The sequence below is a fragment of the Poecilia reticulata genome, chromosome 10 (genome assembly GCF_904066995.2).
Source record: "Poecilia reticulata chromosome 10, P_reticulata-male-v2, whole genome shotgun sequence".
Lineage (NCBI taxonomy): Eukaryota > Metazoa > Chordata > Actinopteri > Cyprinodontiformes > Poeciliidae > Poecilia > Poecilia reticulata.
The window spans coordinates 8,896,115-8,919,176 of NC_088839.1; the positions used below are offsets into that span (position 1 = coordinate 8,896,115).

Genomic DNA, 23,062 nt, shown 5'->3' on the forward strand with positions numbered 1-23,062 from the left:
GTAATTTGGAGTCACGTTCCAGAGAAAAATCCAAGAATAGTGAATGTCGGACCGCCACTGTACATCATTCTTTTATCAAGAAATGGTTGAAAAGTAATACACATATTTTATTTCCTGAATTCTCACAATTTCTTTTACCAGTGTAACATGAAACCTCAGGGAACAACCTGGTAATTCACACATAATAACTTTAATCAGCATTGTAACCCAATAAAGTGAGCTTTCTTTTTTAGCGAGAATAATTACTATAGCCATGTATAATCTTTGCAAAAAAATGTAACAGATCTTCTATTGATTAACAATACTGACACTTATGAACAACATAATTTTCAGTTGAGCACTTTTTTTTTTCAGTGTGAAAGCACTGGCTATGTACATTCTTGATTTTAGTATACACACTCATACAAACTACAGTTGGAGCACACCAGAGGTGGAAACCACAGCAGGTTTCTTCTCTAAAGGGGAGTGCCAGAGTCAACAAGGCCTCTCTTACACAATATGTAAACGGTAGTATATCCGAGGTAAACCAGTGGGGGGAACTCAAATGGCAACCGGAGAGCTCGTGATGGGAGTCATGAAGAGGATCGTTCACTGGCCACCCTTAAGTCTTCCATCTTTGTAGTTCAGTGGTTTTTAAACACGGTCCCAAATGATTGAACAGTGTTGAAACAGTAAATGGCAGATTGTCAGTCCATCAGTCAGTCAGTCCGTCTGTCAGTCAGGATACAAAAAGCAAAGCCACAGCCAAACCACACCGCTTGTGCCACTGTTAGAAATCGGAGAAACTGGACGATAATAATAAAATACCATCATTTTGTCACAATTAAAGGCATTTGGAAGTTTGTTTTTTTCCCCTCCCCCCATTCTCTCTTCTTGTTCTCCGTAGTTATCGTCTTCTTTTTTGTTTTTCAGTAAAGTATAGAAACAGTAGAACAAATCAGAGCAGAGTAGAAACAGGCAGTCTTTGGTGGGATGGGGGGCTGTTTGTGTGTCTCTGTTACCTGCCCCCCACCTCGCTAAGTGTCATAAAGTGGATGTTGGAGGGGCAGTCGGACAGCTCCGGCTGCTGCTCTATAGGCAGGGAGTAGTAGCCGTCGTAACCCTGAACGCGGCCGCCGGACAGCAGCTGCTGCTTCTCCGCCTCGCTCCACGACCGGCTCCCAACGTCCCCCAAATCCAACCGCTTCCTCTCCTTCTCCCAAGCGCCCTCCACCGCTCTCTTCCTCGCCTCCTCCCTCACCCGCGCCCTCTCCTCCTCCTCCGTTCCGCCGTAGCGCACGCACAGGCACAGCGGCCCCTGCTGGAGGGTGATGTCGGCGAAGCGTCGAGTCCTGCCGTTCACCGTGGCGCTCATTTGGGACACGCTCACGTTGACGCCGCTCTCCAGGATGCGTCCCCCAACGCCCAGCCCCAGGGCGAGGTCCTCCTCGATGGGACGGGACTGCAGGAAGTGGTGCGTGTCGCAGCCGTGCACGGTGAAGCTCAGCCCGGTGAGGTGGACGGCGCTGTTCAGGATGGCCGCCACCCGCCGGCTGTCCTCGCTGGCCACTCCGATGACTTCCGCGCTCACCCGACCATGCGACACCGCAAAGCGGATGTTGGGGCCGAGAATGAAGGGTCGGGAGCCGAAGGGCGGAGGACGAGACGGCCGGTGGCAAGCTGAGCCCACGGGCTCGGAGACCAGAGGTAACCTCTCCAGGGAGATGAAGCTCCTCAGCTGCCGCCGCAGTTCGCACTGGATTCCCAACACCATCTGGGGAAAAAATAGAACATTTATATTGTGCAGCTGGGATTAATTTTTGCGATTTGTGTTTATTGTAGCTGCCTTTATATGTAGAAAACATTGCTAATTCAAACGTTGCTAATAATGAAGTATGCACACGACCGTAGAAGTGGTTTAAGAGGTCAGACTGATGTGACACTGTAACATCTGTCATCAGCTACGTTAACTGCAGCTAAATCCAATGTTTTTTTTGCCCTTACGTGACTCGTATCTGATGTTTTTATGACGGTCTGAACAACACAAATCGGGTTTTTACAATTACGACCCAGGTCACTTGGATATGTGGTCCAAAATTCTAAATCCTGTCTGTATGGCCAGGTTGCATTTACCCGACCTGAAAGTCATCGATACTCGACAAAGTCACCATTCTGCGTCCTGATTGATGAAAGCGGGAACAAAAACACCAAACATGGTGGATGATAATGAGGATTAAGTTGGTAATGTGCTTACTCCGTTTGAACAACAACTTTAAAATCGCAAGATAAGCACCACATTAGCATCCACATTTACTTCAGCAATTACTTCAGCAAACACTGAGCACGCTCACTGCGCGTCTCGTGACTGCGTTACGTTACGGCATTATGTTAAGAGGCCGCAAAAGAAACGGCCACGCAAAAGAAAATCAGATTTCACAAAAAATTGCAGTTGAGCATCAAGACCTGCAGCGTGAACGTAGCTATAGACATGAAGGAGTCCTCATGAATGTTTACAACAGTTATCATTAAACATCATTCAGGAAATAATGACACTTTAAATGCAAATTTGATACTTTTTCAATTAAGTCCTTCCTTGGCTCTGGTGGCCTTTATTTGACAGTGAACAACTGTCAAATAAAGTAGGTTGTGAGAAAAGGGAGCGATGTGGCAAATATCAACGTGACTCGAATATGTGAAAATGCGAGGAGGACTGAGGCCTCCGTAAATGGGTCGCACACTTTACCCGCCTCAACGTTGACACTTTTAATGCATTCACCAAATGACACTTACTTTAATGTTAGTATTGGGCACACCCCTTCAACTAAAGTGTTACCGTTTAATCCTGCAATGACCTGAAAATATGGTCGCAAAACAGCAAAAAAAAAAAAAAACCCTGAATAAAACCAAACGGTCACTTTGCAAAAGACACAAAACAAAGATTTGTAAAGAAGAGGCTGCCAATAAACTCTAAAATTAAATCAAAACCACAAACTAATCATTTCAGTCTTCAAAGTGAATGGCTTATTATTGACTTTTGGGTGATTTAAGCTTTTATTGTCAATTAGAAAAATAACTCTAAGTCCAGGAAATGACACACAATCAGCAGCCAATTAGTTTCTCTGTGCATCTGCGGAGGACTTTGGCCTCCACTTACAAGCTGTCTCAAAATGTTAAATGAATTAGATTGATGAGTAATTATGGGAGAAAATGAATCGGGAACATGAATGCTTGGCATAGAAAGAAATAACTGGCAAGAATTTTATTTGCTCAACTCAACTAATTGCTTATTAATTTCACTTTTTTGTTGTTGTCATGCTTCAAAAGTCTGTATTATTTTAGTTTTCTGTCATGGCAAAAGTTTAATCTATACAGCCAATCAGTTAAGCTAGAAAAGTTGGTAACACTTTATTTGAAGGGGTGTGCATGAGACTGACATGACACTGTCATAAACATGTCATAACACCTGTCATGAACATGAACGAGTCTTTATGAATGTTAATGACAGTTGTCATGAAGTGTCATTCGGTAAATAATGACACTTTTAATTCAAAGTTGCTCTAAAAATTGCATTAAAAGTCTATTAAAAATGCCAACTTCGCATTAAATTATCATAATTTACAAAATCATGCAAAGTTGGCATTTTTAATGGACTTTTAATGCAACTTTTAGAGCAACTTTGCGTTAAAAGTGTCATTATTCACCGAATGACACTTCATGACAACTGTCATAAACATTCATAAAGACTCGTTCATGTTCATGACAGGTGTTATGTCATGTTTATGACAGTGTCATGTCAGTCTTATGCACACCCCTTCATTTTCACAGCATTATTTGGAGTACATCTCTTAACATGGAACTTCTGCTCAGTTTGAGTTTTGCCCATTTGAGTCGGGAAAACTGTCTGGACGAGTTCTGCTTGAATAAAGCAATGTCAGGCAAACCACAGATTCTCATTTGGACTGAGTTGTTTTCTTTAGCTCTGCCAATTGAAGGCAGTGAAACTTATTCCCTGTAAGTGCTCAAGTATGTCTTTGGCATTAGTGCAAATGACTGTTGTCATGCAAAAAGGTCAACTTGCTGTCCTCTTAGCAGGACAGCAAAAATAACTAATCAGTAAATAGTATCATTTATTGATGCTTTAAATTTCGGGGTATTATTAGCCTTGCAGGTCACCAAAATCCCAGAGGATTTCTGCACCTGTTTTAAGGAGTTGCAACCCAAGGCACGAGCATCTGTAGCTGTGACACAAAGGGAGTCCGGAAAGTATCGATCCTATGGTTTCATGAAAAACAACCAAGAAAAGCCAGTGAATGCTTTTCTCAAGGCCTTAAGTGAGGCGCATAAAGAGGGTGAATAAAATATTAAATGTTCAAGCAGATAGTCTGTTAATGTTTATTTGTAAATGTCCTAATTTTCTACTTTGAAACCAACAACCCATTTCAAGCATGACTGCTCAGAGGATGCGTCCTCGGGCCGGAGCCCATCCTAGCCTGGTCGAAATTTTAATTGCCTCCTCCACGACTCTGGAAAAGTTGTGCTATGTTGAATAAAATGTTTTGGAGATAATTAATAAATGCAACGGAAGAATATAGAAAAGTTGAAGGTGGGTGCCTACATTCAATAAGATATATTTTAGCTTTAAAGCTAGTTAAGACGTCACAACTGTCATGACATGTTAACAGCTCAATCTCTATGGAGCATAGAAAATATTTAATTATAATAATTGTCGGTGATGCCTCAACCAATTTGGCCAGCAAGGTTAGAAGCTGAGGCAGAGATATTATATGATCACAAACATGATTGATGGAAAAGATGGTTTGGACTTCCTCCTTCTCTCTCTGCTCTTTGGTCCTGCTTCCGCATCCTTTTCAAATCCACTGGGATCTGAGATCATAGCTCCGGCATTATTTGGGCATTTGAGATGCTAATCAGACAAGTTGTTGCCATGGTTACGCATCATAGCAACTGTCTGAAAGTAGAAAAAAGTAAGAGCAAAAATCCTCCCAGCTGCAATAAAATGGAATAATTGTCCAAAAACAAGTGACGCCTCAACCAAAATAACAATGAAACAAAAAAGAACAAATTTCAGAACGAACGTAGCCGAGCTTTTCCAACATGCCGCCGTCATGAACGGTGAAATTTAGCAGTCAAACAGTGCAAAGAGAGAAGAGCCTATAGATGATCTACCACTTTCTGTCAGAGAAATGTCACATTCAGGAGAAAGTTATGCACATAATAAGTAGTTGAGGATGCAAATGGACATGTTTTATATACACTGCACTGCTTTGGTTCTGCAATTTAAGCTACGTCATCTGAAAGCACACAGTGCAGTGATGTCGACTTATATGATGCAAAAGTGAAGCTGATTTGCATCTTTTCTGGGGGAGGGATAATGCCAAAGGTGGCTTTCAGACATCAAGATTTGTATTTTTTATTTCCAAACAATGCACCGGCCCGTTAATGAGTGTTTTTGTGAAGGCAGGAAATTCTCACCTTGCTGGAGTCCCAGTCCTGCGTCTTTGTCTGGGTCTTCATCAGTTCATATGTTTGTTCCATTCTGCTCACTTCAGGCTTTGGGAAACCCGGGACAACATTATGAAGCTGGAAGCCAAACAGCTGCAGCCACCTACCAATGTCTGGACACACGCACACACGCACGCACGCACGCACGCACCCACGCATACACACACACACACGCACACGCGCACACACACAAATACAGAAAGAGAAAATTGCATTCAGGGAAAGACTTCAAATGTACTGTGTACACTGCGAAGCAAACAAAAAGTCATAAGGCCGGTTAAAGCAACACCTTGCACAGGAAATCACACAATCTATGAGCATAATGCGAGGCAGAGACGAGTCGCTCAGACACATACAGATTCCATCTGCTACAAACAATCCTGCTGCAGGAATACGTGACAGGCCGAATGAATGTTCCATTAACCAGAAGGACAAACGCCCCCCCATACCCCCCCACCTGCATCCTGTATTCATCTTCTGCTCTCTCATTTCATCTCTTTCCCTCACCCGAGCTTCTATTTCATCTCTCGGGGGGCAATAGTGTTGTGTTGACAGTCGCAGAGAAGAAAACACCGCTAGACCGTGTTAAAAAACAATGCGATCAGAGGCGCGACTATCCTTCGCTGTCACATCTCCTTTCTGCGACATGCAGTTCACCTGTGGTTAGCTGTGCAGGCCCTGTTCGCTCACTCTTCGTGGCAGATGTTTCTCTTACATGAGGAGGGTGTGAGGGTAGGTGTCATCTGCTCACAACTCCCGCTATCTGTCTGTCTGTCAGGTTCTCGTTCGGGTACGGCAAGAGCGTGCAAAAACCCACCTGTTGTGAATTGCGTCACCTCCTCCACCCTCCCGACCGGGCAGTTGCTGTTGAAGGCGTACAGGTTGAACGGTTTGGGCTCCCTGCTCAGCTCGCCCCACAGCTCGTGGTTCGGTGAAGTCCATCGACCGGCCAGGGTGTCGTAATCCCGCCTGCCGAGGTGGACCAGCCGCGTGAACGGATCGTACAATCCCCCGTGGAAGCCGATGGTGAGCTGGAAGTCAGGGTTGGTGTCCTGATAGACCTCCCCATAGGGGGTGTAGAGGATCTCTTTGACCAGTCGACCCTTGCTGGAGAACACCGCCCTGGGGCTCCCCACGCTGTCGCAGGCGACGTAGAACTCCTCCCCGCTGCTCAGCTCCATCGCGATGAGGTGGCCCTGGAGGTCGTAGTACAGCGACGCGATCAGGTTGCTGCTGTGGTTGTACAGGTGGCTCACCCTGGTGGGGTGCGACAGGTCGGCGTAGAAGAACTGCAGCTGCTCGCCCTCGCTGTTCTTCGTGGCTACGCGGCGTCCCAGGCCGTCGTAGCGGTACCAGACGGTGCGCTCCGTCGCCCGATTGAAGACGCGGGTCAGCAGGCCGTTGGAGTTGTAATCGAACAGGTCGTTGGCTCGTTGGCGGAGGAAGCCGTCGTCGTCCACGCTGTACTGCAGCTCCCCGAGGTGTGTGATCCGGTCCCTCTGGTCGTACCGCAGCGGCGTCAGCCTTGGGAAACGAAGATCCGTTACTTCGGACAGCGGCTGGCAACATCCTTTAGAACTATTTCACATTTTGTCCTGTTACAGCGACACACTTTGCATGTGATTTTCAGATTTTTTTAATGTGTTGGCACGGAGAAGTGAAAGGATGTTTTATGAATAAAATCTGAAAAGAGTGGCCTCCTCTTCCTTAGCAGAAGTTATATTGATCTGATCTGACATTCAAAATGATTTTCTCGATAGTCGGGTCAGGCTCAGACGAGAATGCACGATATAAAGTTCTGTTAATCAACTTTTTATAGTCCAAATAGAGAAGCAGATAATTTTTCCTGTTGAGGTAATAAACAAAGCTCTATCCTACTCTGCTCCGATCAGTCGCACATCCAAGCTGATTAGCACGCTAAACAAAAGCTAAAAATGGGTCAAAGTTGCACTGTTTACATAAATGGTGGTCTCAAAATGAAAGTAGTAAAATCTTAATTAAAATAATACGTCCTGCCTACTTTGGTTCCCGCCTTTAATCAAAGTTAACTAGTCAGATCAGACCTGGACACAAGGCCCATGGGTTGGGTTGGATTTTTTATTTATTTATTTATTTTTTACGTTAAATGTTAAATCAGTTTTTTACTCAGATGCCCCCAAATAAAATCTGCAACCAATTACCTCCACTACTCACATTATTACTAAAAAGAGTTCAATATAATCTCAGTAAACATGCAATCTACAAATCTGGTCTTCATAAGAGCGTGGCAGAAAGATGCCATTGTTGAAAAGAAGCTGTTAGAGGTAAATTTTGCTGTTTGCTACAAACCATGCAGAGCACCTGGAAAACATGGAAGCAGGCGCTCTGCTCAGATGAGAGCATAATGAAACTTTCTGGCCTAAATGAAAAACATTATGTGTGGGATCCAAAATGCCGTTCAGCTATTATTCCAAAGTGAAACATGGCAGTGTGGCTTTTCTTAAGCTTGTTAAGGGAAGCTGATCAGTACTTAAGATTTGAAACTGGGACAGAGGTTCAAATTTAGCAGGACGGTGACCCTAAAACATGCAGCCAGAGCTTCAGTTAGATTGGCCCTGCCAAAACCCAGAGCTAAATTCAGTTGAGAGTACGTTAAAATGTGAGGACTGGTGTTCACAGACGCTTCTGATCCGGTGTGACTGAGATTGAGTGGTTTTACAAAGAGAAACGGGCAAAATGTCAGTCACCAATATTGCAAGGCTGGTAGAGACATTCCCCAAAAGACCCGCTGCAATTTGGATTCAATAAAGTATCGAGTCTGGACCTGAAAAAACACACATTTGTCTCACTTTCTAGATCTTTTCTTGTTATAAGAACAGTTAAAAGTATCCCCTTCCTTCCAATTGGCTTTTATATTTGTGAAAGTTCTTAATTTAAGTAAGCATTAACGTTTACCGTTGTCTGTGGAACAATGCGGGTGGCGTAGATTTAAAACAGTGAAACTTTTATGTAACACACAGCGAGCTGCAGATATCGACGTACCGAGAGCTCGTTCCATGACTGAGCAGGTTGATGTTCCCGTTGAGGTCGTAGCCGTAGCGCCACTGAGGACGCTCGTTCACCGAGGCGCTTTGCAGTTGGCTGTCTGCGTCGTACTCGTAGGTGTACCGGGTCACGTTGCTGTCCACGCCGACTCTGATGTCACAGGTGGTGATGCGCCCTGCCGAGTCGTACTGAATGGTCATCCAGTAGGCGATGGACTTCAGGATCTCGTACTGGACCTCGACCACCTGGCCGTAGGAGTTGAACACCTTGGTGTGCTTCATCAAATGGGTGGTGATGACCTAGGAGAAGCACAAACAGGACACAGTAAGCAAAAGATTTTAATGAAACTTTTTTCCCCCTTTTTTTTTATTTCCGAGAAAAATGTCTCAGAAATAAAAAAAAAGGCTCTTAAAGGCTTCATTGCCTCCACAAGACCTCAGTTGTTTTTTTTCAGCAGCCATGTCTTAACCCTCCCGCTGTCTTAGCTTCAAGAGAAGCGCGGCTCGTTGTTCAGACCGTCAGTTCACGAAACCACACAAACAAAACTAATGTTTGTTCAAAATTTAGCAACAAAAAACATCCTTTCATTTAAAAGCCGATGGTTGTTACTTTAGTTGTGGTGCTTCTGAATTAGGGTAAGGATGTCCTTTATTATCCTGATCATCTTTTTGAACTTTGATATCAGTCAAAGTCTTTAATTGCATCCTGTTCATGTAATGACTAGCATAAATACACACTTGCAGGTTTCTCTTTTTATTCTCAGCCTGTGTTTGGGGCCATGTGCTTTGTGTTTGTGTCTCAGCTGGGGGAAGCAGATGGGGTTCCTTCCTCAATCCGTTTTGGTTAGAAAGCTCTGTTTAGGACAGTTTACTATCTCCATGGTTACCCACTGCAAACACGTTTTTTTTTAGGAGGTTTCATAACAATCCTGATTTGGACCATGTTCAGTTCACACAGTAATACAAATAAACATTTTCATGTATTTTATAAATAAAGGTGAAAGATCGACACAAAGGGCTATATGACTGAAATGTGGAAGGAAATGATTTTTGTTTTTTTGTTGTTTTTTTCAAACGCTTTTTCGAGAAACGTTGCACTACAGTTACAGATATAAATCCTTTGAGTATTCTTTCTTCCATATTTGAACATATTTTGAAAACAGCCCAAGCTCAGTCAGACTGAACTGAGATTGTCTCTGACGGCATTTATTTAAGTCATGACAAATATTTTTAGCTATATTTAGATCTGGACCATTCTAAAACATGAATATGCTCTGGCCCAAACCGTCCCATTGTGTTTCTGGTTGAATGTTTAGAGGCCATCGCCCTCTTGGAAGGTGAATCTCAACAATTGTCTTAAATCCTCTAATATGTTTCTGTCCAGAACCACAATGAGTCTTCGCTTGGCTTGTTGCTCAAAGTTCAGACCCAATTCTTGATGAATTTGAAGATGTGTAATACTCTTCTCATTTTCAGATGGTGAATTGAACAGAACTCTGTCGGATGTTGATTTAAACTCTGACCTGCACAGTGTTTTCCTTTTTCCTACATCTTCAGTTTTTAATCATATGACTTCAGATGGAAATTCACTTTTTATTAAGAGGTATTAGTGCGTCTGGGGGCATACGCTTTTCAAGCTTTTATTTGTCAAAAAAACAAAACATTTTACAACCATTTTGTGTTAGTCTACCACATAAAATCCCAATAAAATCCACTGATGTTAATCAATATCTTGCCCGGCGAAGCTTGAACAGCAGCAAAATCCAGTCAATAGTGTCATACCTGGTTGAGGTCATAGAAGATGACGCTGAACTTGCCAAACTGCTCCACCCGCCCAGAAACATCCACGTAGCGGTACAAATCGATGGGCAGAGGGGTTTCATTGATGACGGCCTGCATGCTGGTGACTCTGAAGTTGTTGTAGCTGTAGTCAAATCTGGCATTGACCAAGCCTTCCTCGCTGAAACGGAAGATTTGCCGACTTGTCAGGGGGCCTTTAAAAAAAAAAAACCAAAAAAAAAAAAAACGCATTAGAAGATGAAAGAGAGGAACGCATCCCATGCGTCTGAGCGCAGAGCATTTAGAGCCGCTTCTCACACTGCCGAATTAATTTAAATCAAAAGCTAATTCGCCGTCGTTAACAGACACAGTTCAAACCGTTCGATCTCAACTATGTCCACGCCGCTATGGCATTTCCAGTGGTGACCTTTAATATGAGGAGATAATGAAATCCAAAGACAATAGCGCTGATGAGCCAATGTGCTCCTTAATGTCAGGACATCAGCATTAACAACACCATCCTTCACCTCTGCTGCCTGGCCGCGCCAACTCATCCTGCTTCGGAGTTGGAGTTGGGGTGTTTGGTGGGGCCTGTTAATGAAACACCATTATGCAGCTATTCGAGATGACTCTGATTGCAGCTGAAATGACTAAGTGTCTCGCTTTGGAGCCCGCTGGATAGCTGGATCAGTGTTACGTCGTCTATTTTTATTTTTCCGTGGAATGTTGATTCGGAACCTCGGCTAATAGGGAGGAGGCGCAGGAGAGCGAACTGAAGCCCCCGGGAGGCTGACAGTCTGTTCGTCTCTAGCTGTCACTTCTCAGAAATGTCACTTTTTCATTTTTTTTTTATTTCAGTGCCTTTACTCCCTTTGCCTGCTTCTCTTCTTTACACTTTTAGGGTTCCTTACTTTTCCTTGTCTCCTCTCAAGGGACAATTACCGCTATCTCTTCCCCTCTCTAAGGCTCCGTTTGTTCTGCTGAAATGAGATCAGTTAAAGGAAAGGTGAGAGTCTATTCACGGGGAGGGCAAAGCGATAAACACACACGCACGCACGCACGCACGCACGCACGCACGCACGCACGCACAGCTGCAGATTAGTGACACCTGAACGTGGCTCACCAATCACAAAGGCACGGGAAGTGGACCGGCATGAGAAATGGGAGCGTTCTCAATGACCCTGGACAGAGTCTGGAAGTTAAAGGAACTGCTGAGCTGTGTCAACAACGACAGCATCTATCTGCTGCCGACAGCTGAGGCTCCTGATGACGGACCGGATACAACCTCATGGTTACTGCTGCGCCCTTCTAACTGGGATCTGTATTTGGTTTGGGTCTATTGGCTCTTCAAAGGGTTTTCGGTTCCCCGTGCAAATCGACACCCGTTGCTATTCAGAGCCGGGCAATAACCAGAACCAATGTTGAGCTGGCATATATTTAGACATAGACGGGGCAGAGTTGGTTTGCAGATGAGGAAGAGGCGACGCAGCTCATGGGCCTGGGGGTGGTCTTGTATTCAAAGCTGTGGTAGACCACAGTCTCTTCCACTTGAACTTGCTCGGCTCGATTCACACTTCTAACTGTGGCTGCCTCAGTCTCAGATGAAATAGCGCTGTGTCTGACTCAAAGCCAGACTAGAGAGTTTGAGATCTATGATGAAATCTGGTTTCCCCCGCTCTCTGTACAGAGGTCATTTGCTCAAAAATGGATTTTGATTTAAACTGTGAATATTAGGCAAAGATAAGTTTGGCTAACAGAGAAGCAGCTTTAAAACGACGGCTACGGTTACAGAGTAGAAATATGCCCTGAAACTGAGCGCCACAGACGCTGACATAGGACAAAACCGGGTCACTTGACTCAGAGCCACAGTGGACTGAAAGCCCAGGATTGAACCCTTAATCTGAAGTTCAATATTTATATAAGAAAATATATAAATATATGATTTTTCAATCCCACTGGATCAAAAATGACTCTGCTTTTATTTGTTTATGTCTCTCGTTGCTTCTTGTAATTTTATTGTGTAATTTAAGACAATGTGTGATTTTAATTTTGTTCATTTTTAGGTTGGTTTTAACAACTGTCAAAGTGATTACAGTACTGATGAAAATGAGCTTATTTTAGCCAACTTCGGAACAATGACATTATCTGATTTTGATTAATTATGTGATTAATATTTTAAGAAAAATATTTTAGCATTTTTTTATACATATGGTTTTGCTTTATGGTCAAGTGCTGCTGAAACAAGTGAAGTGAGACGGACGCTGCTGTAGAAAATCTGACTAGTCTGTAGATAAGTTTCTGTACAGGTTAACCAATCAGATGACAGGGTTTATTTAGTGAGATACAGCAGCTGTTTCACCAATTTATGATTAACTTTAGCACAGGAAGCACAAAAGTAGTTAAAAAGCTCTGTATATATTTGACACAAATATTGGTTAGATGCCAGTGAGTCATATATTAATATCTTTACAATGTTTTGAGGACATATTTGTATTTCTCATTTATTTATTTAATTGGACTGTTAGCTTCAATGGCAGGAATGGCATCTGAAATCTGTTGTGCACTGCAAAGACAAAATCTTACAAAGTATTTTTTGTCTAGTTTTTAGTGTAAATATCTTAGTACACTTGAAATAAGACAAAACTAGCTTACAACTAACTTTTCAGCAAGACACAGGAGTTTGTTTTAAGTAAATAATTCCTTAATATTGATGAAAAAGTATTAACTCCACTGACAGACTATTTCACTTATAATACGGGAAAAATGTCTCGTTAATAAGTGAAAATATTCTGTCAGTGAAACCAGTATTTTTCATAGCTATTAAGGAATTATTGACTCAAAACAAGCTCATTTTTCTTGCTGAAAAGTTAGTTATAAGTTAGTTTTGTCTTATTTCTAAGCTGCTTACAGTAGAAGCTGGACCAAAAATACCTACTACGATTTTATGTTTTTGAAGTGTAAAGGAGAATATTTGTGTATCAGTTTATGACCATAAACTCAAGGGACAGTGATCCAATGCAGTCCATCTCTGCGCTTAAACCTTATTGAGATGCTGTGGCTTTACATTAAACACACTCTTTTAACTTGAAAACACCTCAAAATTTGCAACAAAAAGTGGATTGGGGTAGTTTGAACAGCCTGACATTTTTATTTACTTGGCTTCTGTTTGTCAGAAGGATGAAAATGTGACAAATAAGGAACAACGGAAGACATTTTGGCAGCGTACCCGTCTGTCTGTATCGTATGGAGCTTATGAAGCCGTCGTGGGTGAGGTGAATGGTCTTGACGGTGCCGGAGGCGTCGTCGTAGGTGAAGGTCACCAGGGTGGAGTCATACACCACCTCTGAGAGCCTCGCTGCTGGTGTATACCTTTATACAAAACACAACAAAAAAAAGGAAAACAAGCAGAAGTGGAAAAAGAAGTATTACACTCGAGCTCAACACAATGCATTTCATTTTCAATTTTAGCAGCTGTGGAATAAATAATCCAAAAATCCCTCGGGGCCGTTGAGGAAGAGGCTGCATCGTTCTTCAACGTTTCATCAGAATCAGGAGCACTTACTGCCGCAGTCGTGGCATTTTAGGTCTCGGAAACGGCACCGTTCATAACGCCGCTCTCACGCGGTCCGAAGAGTGTCGGGAATATACAACACGCCCGGATAAGATTAGTGGTGTCTGGCTCAGTACGGCACTCAGGAGCAATCATAAGCGGGAACTGACCTCGAACCCGTCTCCCTGGTTCGTTCATTCGGTGTCATTAGTAAGGACAGCAGGTTGTGTGTGCTACTTTTTAAGATTAGCCTTTAACTACAGCACCCCCACTGAGGCAATCTCTTTTATGTGTTTTTCTTTTTTTTTTTTTACACAAACAGTGATTGTGCCAAAGTAGAGTAGAGTGATAAGCCCCGCGTTGCCGTGGGGAACCGTACCTGTAGATGACGCTGCGGCCCGTCCCCAGGTACTGGGTCCTCCGCAGGCGCCCGTCCAGCGTGTAGTCCTGCATGAACGAGGCCTGGCTCTCCGGAGGGGTGTAGATGTTCCTGTAGTAGCCGACAGACAGCAGCGACTGCAGGGCGTGCTTCACCATGCTGGGCATCGTCACGGCAACCAGGCGGTCCGTTTGGTCGTAATCAAAGATGTAGCGCCGCTGGCTGTGCAGGAGCAGCATGATGGACTGCGGGAACACACAGAGGAGGACAGAGAAGGAGCTCTGAGTGGCTTCATGGAGGTTTTGTCAAGTTTATATTTTTTACTTTGACCCTGTTCTGTTGGAGAAACCCTCATTTATTTATTTATACAAGTTTTGGCAGCCTACGGTGCTTTGCAAAAGTAAACCTTGGATCTGTTCAAGTCAAGTCGAGTTTCTTTGTATGGAAGATTTCAGGAAGAAAGCAGTTCAAAGAACTTCACACTATAAAAACAATATAAAAACAATACAGTAACCAAATAGGAAATGAATAATAAACAATACAAATTTGTCAAATGTCATCATCAAAATCAACAAGCAAATTGTACATAAAATATACTCATCAATGTTCCATTTTCTATTTATATGTGTTTTTTTTTTTAGCCTTGATTTAATTGAATTCAGTATTTCAGCATCTTTGCAGTTTTCTAGAAGTTCGTTCCAGATTAGTGGAGCGTAGAAGCTGAATGCTGCTTCTCCACGTTTGGTTCTGTTTCTTCATATCTTGGAACACTGCAACTGAATGCTTAAGCTTATTTTATCGAGATTTTATGTAGGAATATTTATTTATTTAATACTAAAGTAGAAGAAAAAGTTTCACATGTTTGTTACCAGTTAAAATCTGAAAGGTTTGGTAAGTATTCCCCAGTATTTAACTTCCTTTGTCTCCTCATCAACTATCTGACCAACTCTCCTGTCTCTGCTGATGAAAAGCATCCCCGCAGCATGATGCAGCCACTTCCATGTTTCACTGTGGGCATGTGGAATTAGGGTGACATGTGTTAAGTTTCCTAATGTGTTTTATGTTTGGGACTGGTTTACGTGGCTTTCCAGCACACATAACTAAGCGTACATTTGACAAATTTCATTACATTTTGGTCTCATTAGAGCAAAACATCTTCTTTGCAGTGACTTTAAATCAGATTTAGTTCTTCGGATCACTTACTATTTATTATCCATGTCTTGTTAGTTTTTCAGATGTCTCAAACTCTTTGTATTATCAAACCAATATTCCCTGACATGTTCAAAGATTAGAAAACCATTTTTTTGTGAAACTATGCTTTAAGCTTCCCCACAACTTCACACCTTAAATTTTTTTGTGTGTGTAATTAAAGATGTACTTACACGCAGGTTGACAGTCCATCATTATTTACAAAACATTTTCTTTCCTTTTTTGTCTTTTAGTCGCTAACCATCCCATCCCAACGCGATATATTGATGTTTGTTTGCTTAACGTGTGAAAACATGAAAAAGTTCTTGAAAAACGTTCTCTGCTTCGTTCAGCCCTCAGAAAGAAGCAGCTATTGGTTTCAGCTGCAACGTAGACTCTGCGTTTAACTCTGACTAAACTATTCTGCTAGGTTTTTTTAAGCACAACGGATCAATCCGTCTCATTTAATGCATTTCGTGTTGCATCAGATCATCTGTCAAAGCACCGCAGTGTTTACTGTAAAAGCCCCTTTCAGAAAACTGCTGTTTTATTTTCACAACTCTGCAACAAGAAAAAAAAAAGAAAGATCCTGTCAATCTGCTCAAAACCCACTTGGGTTCTGTTATGTGTCACAAAGAACATTCTTGGTGATTTTCATGCTCTCAGAGGCTTGTAGCTGTTATCCAGATTTATAGACAGAGCAGATTTCAAAGATTAAAAAAGCATAAAAAAAGGATACACATGAAAAAAGCAGGGAATCTAAAAGAATAACTTTAAGCAGACGGTGAAGGAGGAAGAGGTGCTGCAGATCAGCTTACATGCTTTCAATTTCCAACATTTGTTTCCCGCAACAGAAGTGGTTTTCATCTGGTAAACACTGGTTTCACTTTCAGGTGAACGACCAGGTTTGCATCATGTGTTAGACAACTTTAAGAGACACCGGCTGCCTTTAGAAGAGAGGAAATACAGGCTGGTTCTGTTGCAACATTTCCTCACTCTGTCTGCATATGTGTAGCTCCAGATCTTGCCGTTGACCCAGGCCCTGGACACCACCCGGTCATTCTCGTACTCCATGCGCTCGGACCACTCTCCGCGGTGGATGGCCGACAGCAGCCCGCCGGCCGAGTAGCTGATGTTCACCTCTGTGTACTTGCTGCTGGGCGACCAGACGACGGGCCGGCCCAGCGGGTCGTACTGGATGTGCAGGGTGAACTTCCTGTGGTCGTCGTAGATCTTCCCCACCCGGGTGTTCTGGTCGAAGTCTATGGAAAGCAGGTTCCTGTTGTGAGCCTGAAAAGAACAACAGAATAAAACTTTTTTCTTTTTTTCTTTACTTATAATCATCATAAACTCTGAATGAGGAAGCAGGCTTATTAAATAAAAAAAATTTAAAATAAAATAGCTGGCTTGTCTGAGACAAGCAAAGCTCAAATAAATTAATTGTGACATTTGGAGCAAATCCAGACTGCATAATAACAGTAGTAATAAATTACCTCGCGAATAAGAGGAAAAAAGTCCTGAGGATTGCAAATTAATTAGCAGCCGTAAGATAAGATGTCAGCTTCTAATAAAATATTCTGACTATGCAATGTGCTTTCTGCTGCAAAACGGGGGAGGCGTCGCTGTTGATGGATGCGTTTGGGAAGCCAGGATCGAGTCATTTAACCCGTCGGCACCCAGACCCACCGAGTTCAGACTCAGTTCGTCCAGCGGGTTGTGCAACGTGAAGTTGAAGAGCTGCTCGCACCGCTGAACAGCAGACAGAGAGAGAGAGCGAGAGAGGGGACAATCCCTCCCTGTTTGTAAAGGAAATGGAAATGACAGTGTTGAAACAAAGAAGATTTACAAGAGCAGCGGAGTGAATTAGAATATCTCTGCAAAGTTAGATGATTTCAACAATTCGGTTGAATAGGTGACACTTATACGTGGACTTATTGTAACCACAGATGAATACGTTTTAATGATTTTTTTTGTTTGTTTAGCTGTTTGTGTCTTAGAGTGAACGAAAATCCAAAATTCACTTAGTCAGAGAATTTATTTTAGAAGGATTTAAAACATGGATTTTTAACATGGAAATCATACTGAAAAAGTCAAAGCAGGAAGTGCTCAAAGGGTTTAAGGTGGATTGCTGCACTTACTTTTGATTCATTACAACTCAATGGTCCAACGCCAGATGACGCGACTTCCCAAACGATTTCTGACTCTAGAAACGTCCCGTTGGACCACAAGCAACATGGATTATGTCCTAATATAATCTGACTTCAGAATCTGGGACCCTGATTTCCAAATAAAATACAAAACTCACTTTATTATTTAAAAGAGGAATTCATTTTTCTCCTCATTTCAGCTAAAATGAGTCTAAAAATTGTAACAAATTTTAACATCTTTTCACGCCGATGTAACTTTGTCCTATCCAGCTGAAAACTAATTTGATTTGACAGATAAAATAATATTTAAGGACAAAACTGTTGTCTTGAAGTTCAATTGATCCCTTCACAGTCCAGAGGGCCAAATAAACAGAGTTGGATAGTAACTAACCACATTTACTCAGATTTATTTGAGTAACTTTTTTTTTTTACATTCTTTTTTGTTGCTTTTTGACAGGTCAACCAGCCAACAAACATGAGAAAGAACAAGGCAAAAATGCAACATTACAGAAACAAATCCCAAAAACTCAAGAAGAAGAGAACAATAAAATGGGAAAGTAAGAATAAGAATAACTTACAAAGACTAGCTACGCTCCAACAAGAAGGAGAAAAAAACCCATACATACATATACACATAGCTACAAACACGTAGATATAGTTAACACCTCCAGCCTTACTCCTACCACACTCCTCACCACAGACCTTGTCTCATTGCAGACAAGAGAAACGATACTCATCCACGGTAGCTCACAACGCTCCTAATCCTTTCTCTCTCATCATTGATGTTGTAGAAGGTTCATGTAGGTTCATGTCCCACAGTTCTGCAAATATCCCTTCAACATGAAAATCAAGCTGTTCATAACCGGCTATTTCATTCATTTCTCCCATCCATTCACTAAATGGAATAACATGTTTTGCTCTCCAGTGTCTCAGGGCTGTTCTGCATCTGGTGATCAGTGCTAATCTACCCCCATCCCTCTGTTACCTAAAATACACAGAAAGGGATTAAATCTATCCTGAATGCTTTGTTGATAAGTACTATTACATTATCCAAAAGACTTTTTTTACTTTTCACTTTCAAACAACATTATGTTCCTCTGCACTTCCAACACAACTCAGAATCACAGAGCTTTAACGTTTCCTGTAGAGTCTATGTATGATTTTATGTGTAATTATTCAGGTCTGTGCATCTCCTGATGTCTTATGCCATGATCCTGTTATTTTTCCATTTCTCCATGGTTAACTCATTCTGCAGATCGTCATCCCGTGCTCTCTTCAGGTTTAGTGAGTGAAAATGTCTGATAAAAGTGTAACATTTCTAAGCCCCGCCCCTAACGCCATGATTACTCGGTGCTAGAGTTTGCAACTGTGTTTGAGGTAAAAGGGGAAGTTTTCTTTGCACTAATATTATACAACTTCTTAACTTCTGTAAATAGTTGTGCAAAAGACATAATCTCACTAATCCCTTGAGTAACTTTAAAAATAAATAAATAAATATTTTAAGGAGTATTTTTACTACACTGTAATTATTACTTTTACTTGGGTAATTTTAATATGAAGTATTTCTACTCTTACTTGAGTAAGATTTCTGGATTTTCTCCCCACTGAATGAAAAACAAACATGTTTTAACTAAAATTTAATCAGACAACCTGCAGGTCTTGTTCAAGTTTCCAGAGTTTTTTTTTTTTATGAAAGAAATTGATTTGGAAACAAATGATTTCTATTTATGTTTTGATACTTACATGAATTATTGTAATTTCCATCCTTAACATACCAATTTTTTTCACTTAACTCCATGTTGTGGTCAGTCTGGTTGAGTAATATTTCAATATTACATGATTGATAAATTGATCAGTCTCTCAGTACTTGATTAGACTTTTTACCAAATACTTTTTTACTCTTACTTGAGTAATTTCTTGGATGTCTACTTCTTACTTTTACTTGAGTAAACATCTGTTGAAGTGGCGCTGCTCTTACTGCCCATGAATGACTGCTGAGGGCTGGATTTGAGTTTGACACCTGTAGCTCAAACTATATGCAATGAATCTATAAAATCACATTTTGAAGTACTAAAAATTGCTAAAACATCTCTCAATTTATAACACCTGGACCCCGTTGAAACTTTTAATGGTTCAGGCTTCGTGCAGCAGGTCACTGTGAAGGAACAAACTTATTTTCTTGGTTTTGCTTGTTTACCCTGAGCCTGCGTTCGTAGGTGCTGTAGTTGGCCTTGCTCTGCTCTTTCCTCTGCCTCCACTCGATCAGGCTGGGGCCGTGGTCGCCGGGCAGGCTGATGTTGCAGCGGCTGGCCGTGGGGCTGACTCCGCCCCCAGCGCCACCCGGCAGGAGGGGCTCCGTGCTCAGCGACAGCTCCATTCCGCTCGCCAGCACCACCAGAAACGACCCGTCGGAGCTGACTCTGTACGAGTTCTGGGCGTGATCTGATGGTGTCGGGGTAGTGAGGTGGAGGAGGGTGGGAGCAGTGCATTTTCCACGGGTGGGTCACACGTTCGCAGAGACAAACCACAGAAGCAAGCATGCAGTGACACAAACGAAAAGAAAGAAAAAAAAACGTGTGAGAAAAACATCAGTAGCTGAATAAGAAAAGAAGCCTTGAGAACAACAAATCTGCAAGATACAGACACTTCTGTAATGTGTGTTTTTCTTTTTTGTTTAAATTGATTGCTTAAATCACTTCGCCGAGTGCTTAGCACTTCACTGTATGAGCCACAGCAGCTTTGGAGAAATCTAATCTACTCAAAGGGAGGAGAGAAGGGAGAAAAGAGACAGATGGACAGATAATGAGAGACAGAGAATAATGAAAAAGAGGCAACGAACAGAGAAGAGAGAGGGAAGGAGGGAGGCAGCGTGCGGACGCCGTGGTGGTCGTAAAACATTTCCCAGAAACTCTTCTTTTAAATTCATCTCTATATTGTTGCGAGTCATATTTCACCCTGATCTTCACACGTGCTGCTATCGCTTTGCGTCACGGCTTTACTCGCCCCGAGAACACAATTAATTTAAAAACAAAAAAAGAGAAAGGAAAAATAATCATAAAACCTACACTTTTAACCCATCAAATTTAACGCAGATAATAAACAGTTCTGTCTATTCCCACTGCTACTGTATAAGAAAATAAATAAAAGAAATCCTTCTTCCCATATGGTTATTGTTGCCTCTGAGGCAGGTGGGAATAAAGGAACTGTGTATATCGGAGGGTCATTTTGACAGTTTTCCCCCCAGCAGCAGCTGAGTCACGTCGCCGCCGCGGCATGAGCGCGCACAAGCGAGCGATTGAATCTGCGAGCGCAGCCCCGCCCCGTCTCCGCAGTGCTGCTGTCATTGTGACAACCGCTAGAAAGCAATTAAAGGGCTGACATGAGAAGAAACTGCTCCCATGAGTGGCTCCTCCACTCCACTCTCATTTTTTCCTCCTCTCATCTCTGCCCTCTTTTTCTTTTTCCTTCTTTTTTTTTCCATCCCCGCCGCCGCCCCCAGCTGTTGTTAAGACATTTCACAAGTCAGTCGGAATCTGTCTCCCTCCTTCGCCATCAATGGAAGGAATGAATTCATTAATAGCCCTTTCTTCTTCTTCTTCTGATCGCCTCCTCCTCCCGCTGAAAACGCAAGGATGTCAGACTCAGAAGGGGAGTTTAATAAAGGGGAGGAAGAGGAGGTTTTCCAACAAGATGAGTCCAGATGAAGAGGAGGAATCTGAACTGATCCCACCGTGGATCTTTTCCTTTTAACATTTCTTTACATCCACAAACGTAAAAACGTTTTTACCAGGATTTAGTTCGGCAGATTCAGTACACCTGAGAGCAACTTTCAATTTTTTCTTAATTGAAACTTTTGTACATTTTCTTTGCAGAATACCAGTCAGACTCGATGGAGAATATCGAGTTCTGCAACTAACTCAAAAAAAATCTGAAGGAAAACCTCCCCACAGCATGACGCTGGCGCCGCCATGTTTGCCCCACGGTGGCCGTAGTGTTTGTCTCTTTTGCCACACAGTTTCCCAGGTGGGCCAAAAGGTTCACTTCTGCCGTTTCCGCTCCAGGGTTTCAACTCGCCACTATTCAAACGTGTGAAATTCTATGACTAACAGTTTCCCGTCAACAGATTTTGTCGCCGTGTCTTGAACCTTTATCTTGGCATCCTGTTGCACAGGATTTTATTTAACAAAAATGGACCTCATATTTTTTTATTTATAAAAACATTTAAAACCATGTTTCCTTTTCCTGTCATTTCATACTCGCTGTAAGCTCCACATTGTGTTGGTCCGTCATGTAGAACTGAATATTAGTACTTGTGGTTTAATTTCGATTCACATCACTTTAAATGAGTCTAAATCAACTCTCAGATTATTTTTCATCAAAAAAACTTATTTCAAGTCAACAATTCCTCTATATTGATGAAAAAGAACTCATCATAAGTGAAATTATTTGTACTTTTTAATCAATATTAAGCTCTTATATTTTGCTGAAAAGTTACTTGAAAGTTAGTTTTGTTTTATTTTAATAAGATATTTTAATAAGATATTTGGACTATCTTATACCTGGTAAGATTTCATGTTTTTGCGGTGAACGTCAAAATTCGTCTAGATTTACGGTCATCATCCCCCTCTACATGTGTGTGCGTCTCATCTAAGGTTTTCTGTCCCCCTTTAGAAATGACTCAGAAACTTTATCAGTGCAGATCTGTGGCGAACATAAAGAGGCCAGAGGCACTTCGATCTTTCCTTCATGTCAAGCCTGTCAGCATGAAAGTTGCGATATGCCTCAAACCGCTTTAATTTTCACTTTATTTACATTTTTCCTTTTTTCTAAAAAAAAAAAAAAAAAAACGAAGAAAAAGAAAAAGAAGTGAACGTCTGGCTTCACCTTGCTTGAACGTGTAGATGGTGTCGCTCGCAGACAGGTTGGTGCTGGTGACAAAGTTCTCACGGTTGGAAGCTTCGACCTCAACTCGAGACCAGCGCTCCAGGTTGCCGTGGAAACCGCTCACCTCACCCGTGGGTAAGGTGATGTTAGTGACACGCCCCTCGCTGCTATACCTTAGAAAGGGAACACACACACACACACACACACACACAAAATGCAGATAAGAGTCACTCTGGGTTTGTCATACACAAACTCCAACACACACACGCCCACGCGCGCACACACATACACACACCCTCTGTTTTCCCCTCCTTTTTATTGGCACAGAGTAGGTGTCAACTATGATTTATAAGTGTAATTACCCAGCTGTGGAGTTTGAGACAGAGACTGAGCTGCCAGTGGTGAATAATTCACACACATGTGGTTTAGTGTGTGCTCAATATGTACAGTACAAAGCAAAACAAATGCATGTGATCAAAATGTTTGCATAGATTTCCCCCAAAATTTCCCCTTATGCCCCTCCAAAAAAAAAAGTAAAATGCCTCTACAACTTTTTGACAGATTCCCAAGCAACCACTAGATGGCACTCACATTTCACAGCGTTCCTGTG

General features: G+C 42.2%; 1 protein-coding gene across 3 annotated transcripts in view; it reads right to left on the reverse strand.

The window, feature by feature from the left end:
- Positions 1–86: 86 nt before the first annotated feature.
- The window catches only part of tenm1 (teneurin transmembrane protein 1), a 300,581-nt gene continuing 277,605 nt past the window's right edge, over positions 87–23,062 (reverse strand). For all 3 annotated transcript variants that reach the window (XM_081611713.1, XM_081611715.1, XM_081611714.1), the window contains 10 exons: positions 22,453–22,625; positions 19,766–20,010; positions 16,418–16,711; positions 14,234–14,478; positions 13,531–13,673; positions 10,308–10,519; positions 8,524–8,825; positions 6,320–7,026; positions 5,473–5,615; positions 87–1,753 (listed from right to left, as the gene is read on the reverse strand). In XM_081611713.1, the coding sequence (XP_081467839.1) occupies positions 998–1,753; positions 5,473–5,615; positions 6,320–7,026; positions 8,524–8,825; positions 10,308–10,519; positions 13,531–13,673; positions 14,234–14,478; positions 16,418–16,711; positions 19,766–20,010; positions 22,453–22,625 (3,220 nt within the window). In that variant the 3' untranslated portion in view covers positions 87–997. The remainder of the gene's footprint in view (positions 1,754–5,472; positions 5,616–6,319; positions 7,027–8,523; positions 8,826–10,307; positions 10,520–13,530; positions 13,674–14,233; positions 14,479–16,417; positions 16,712–19,765; positions 20,011–22,452; positions 22,626–23,062) is intronic.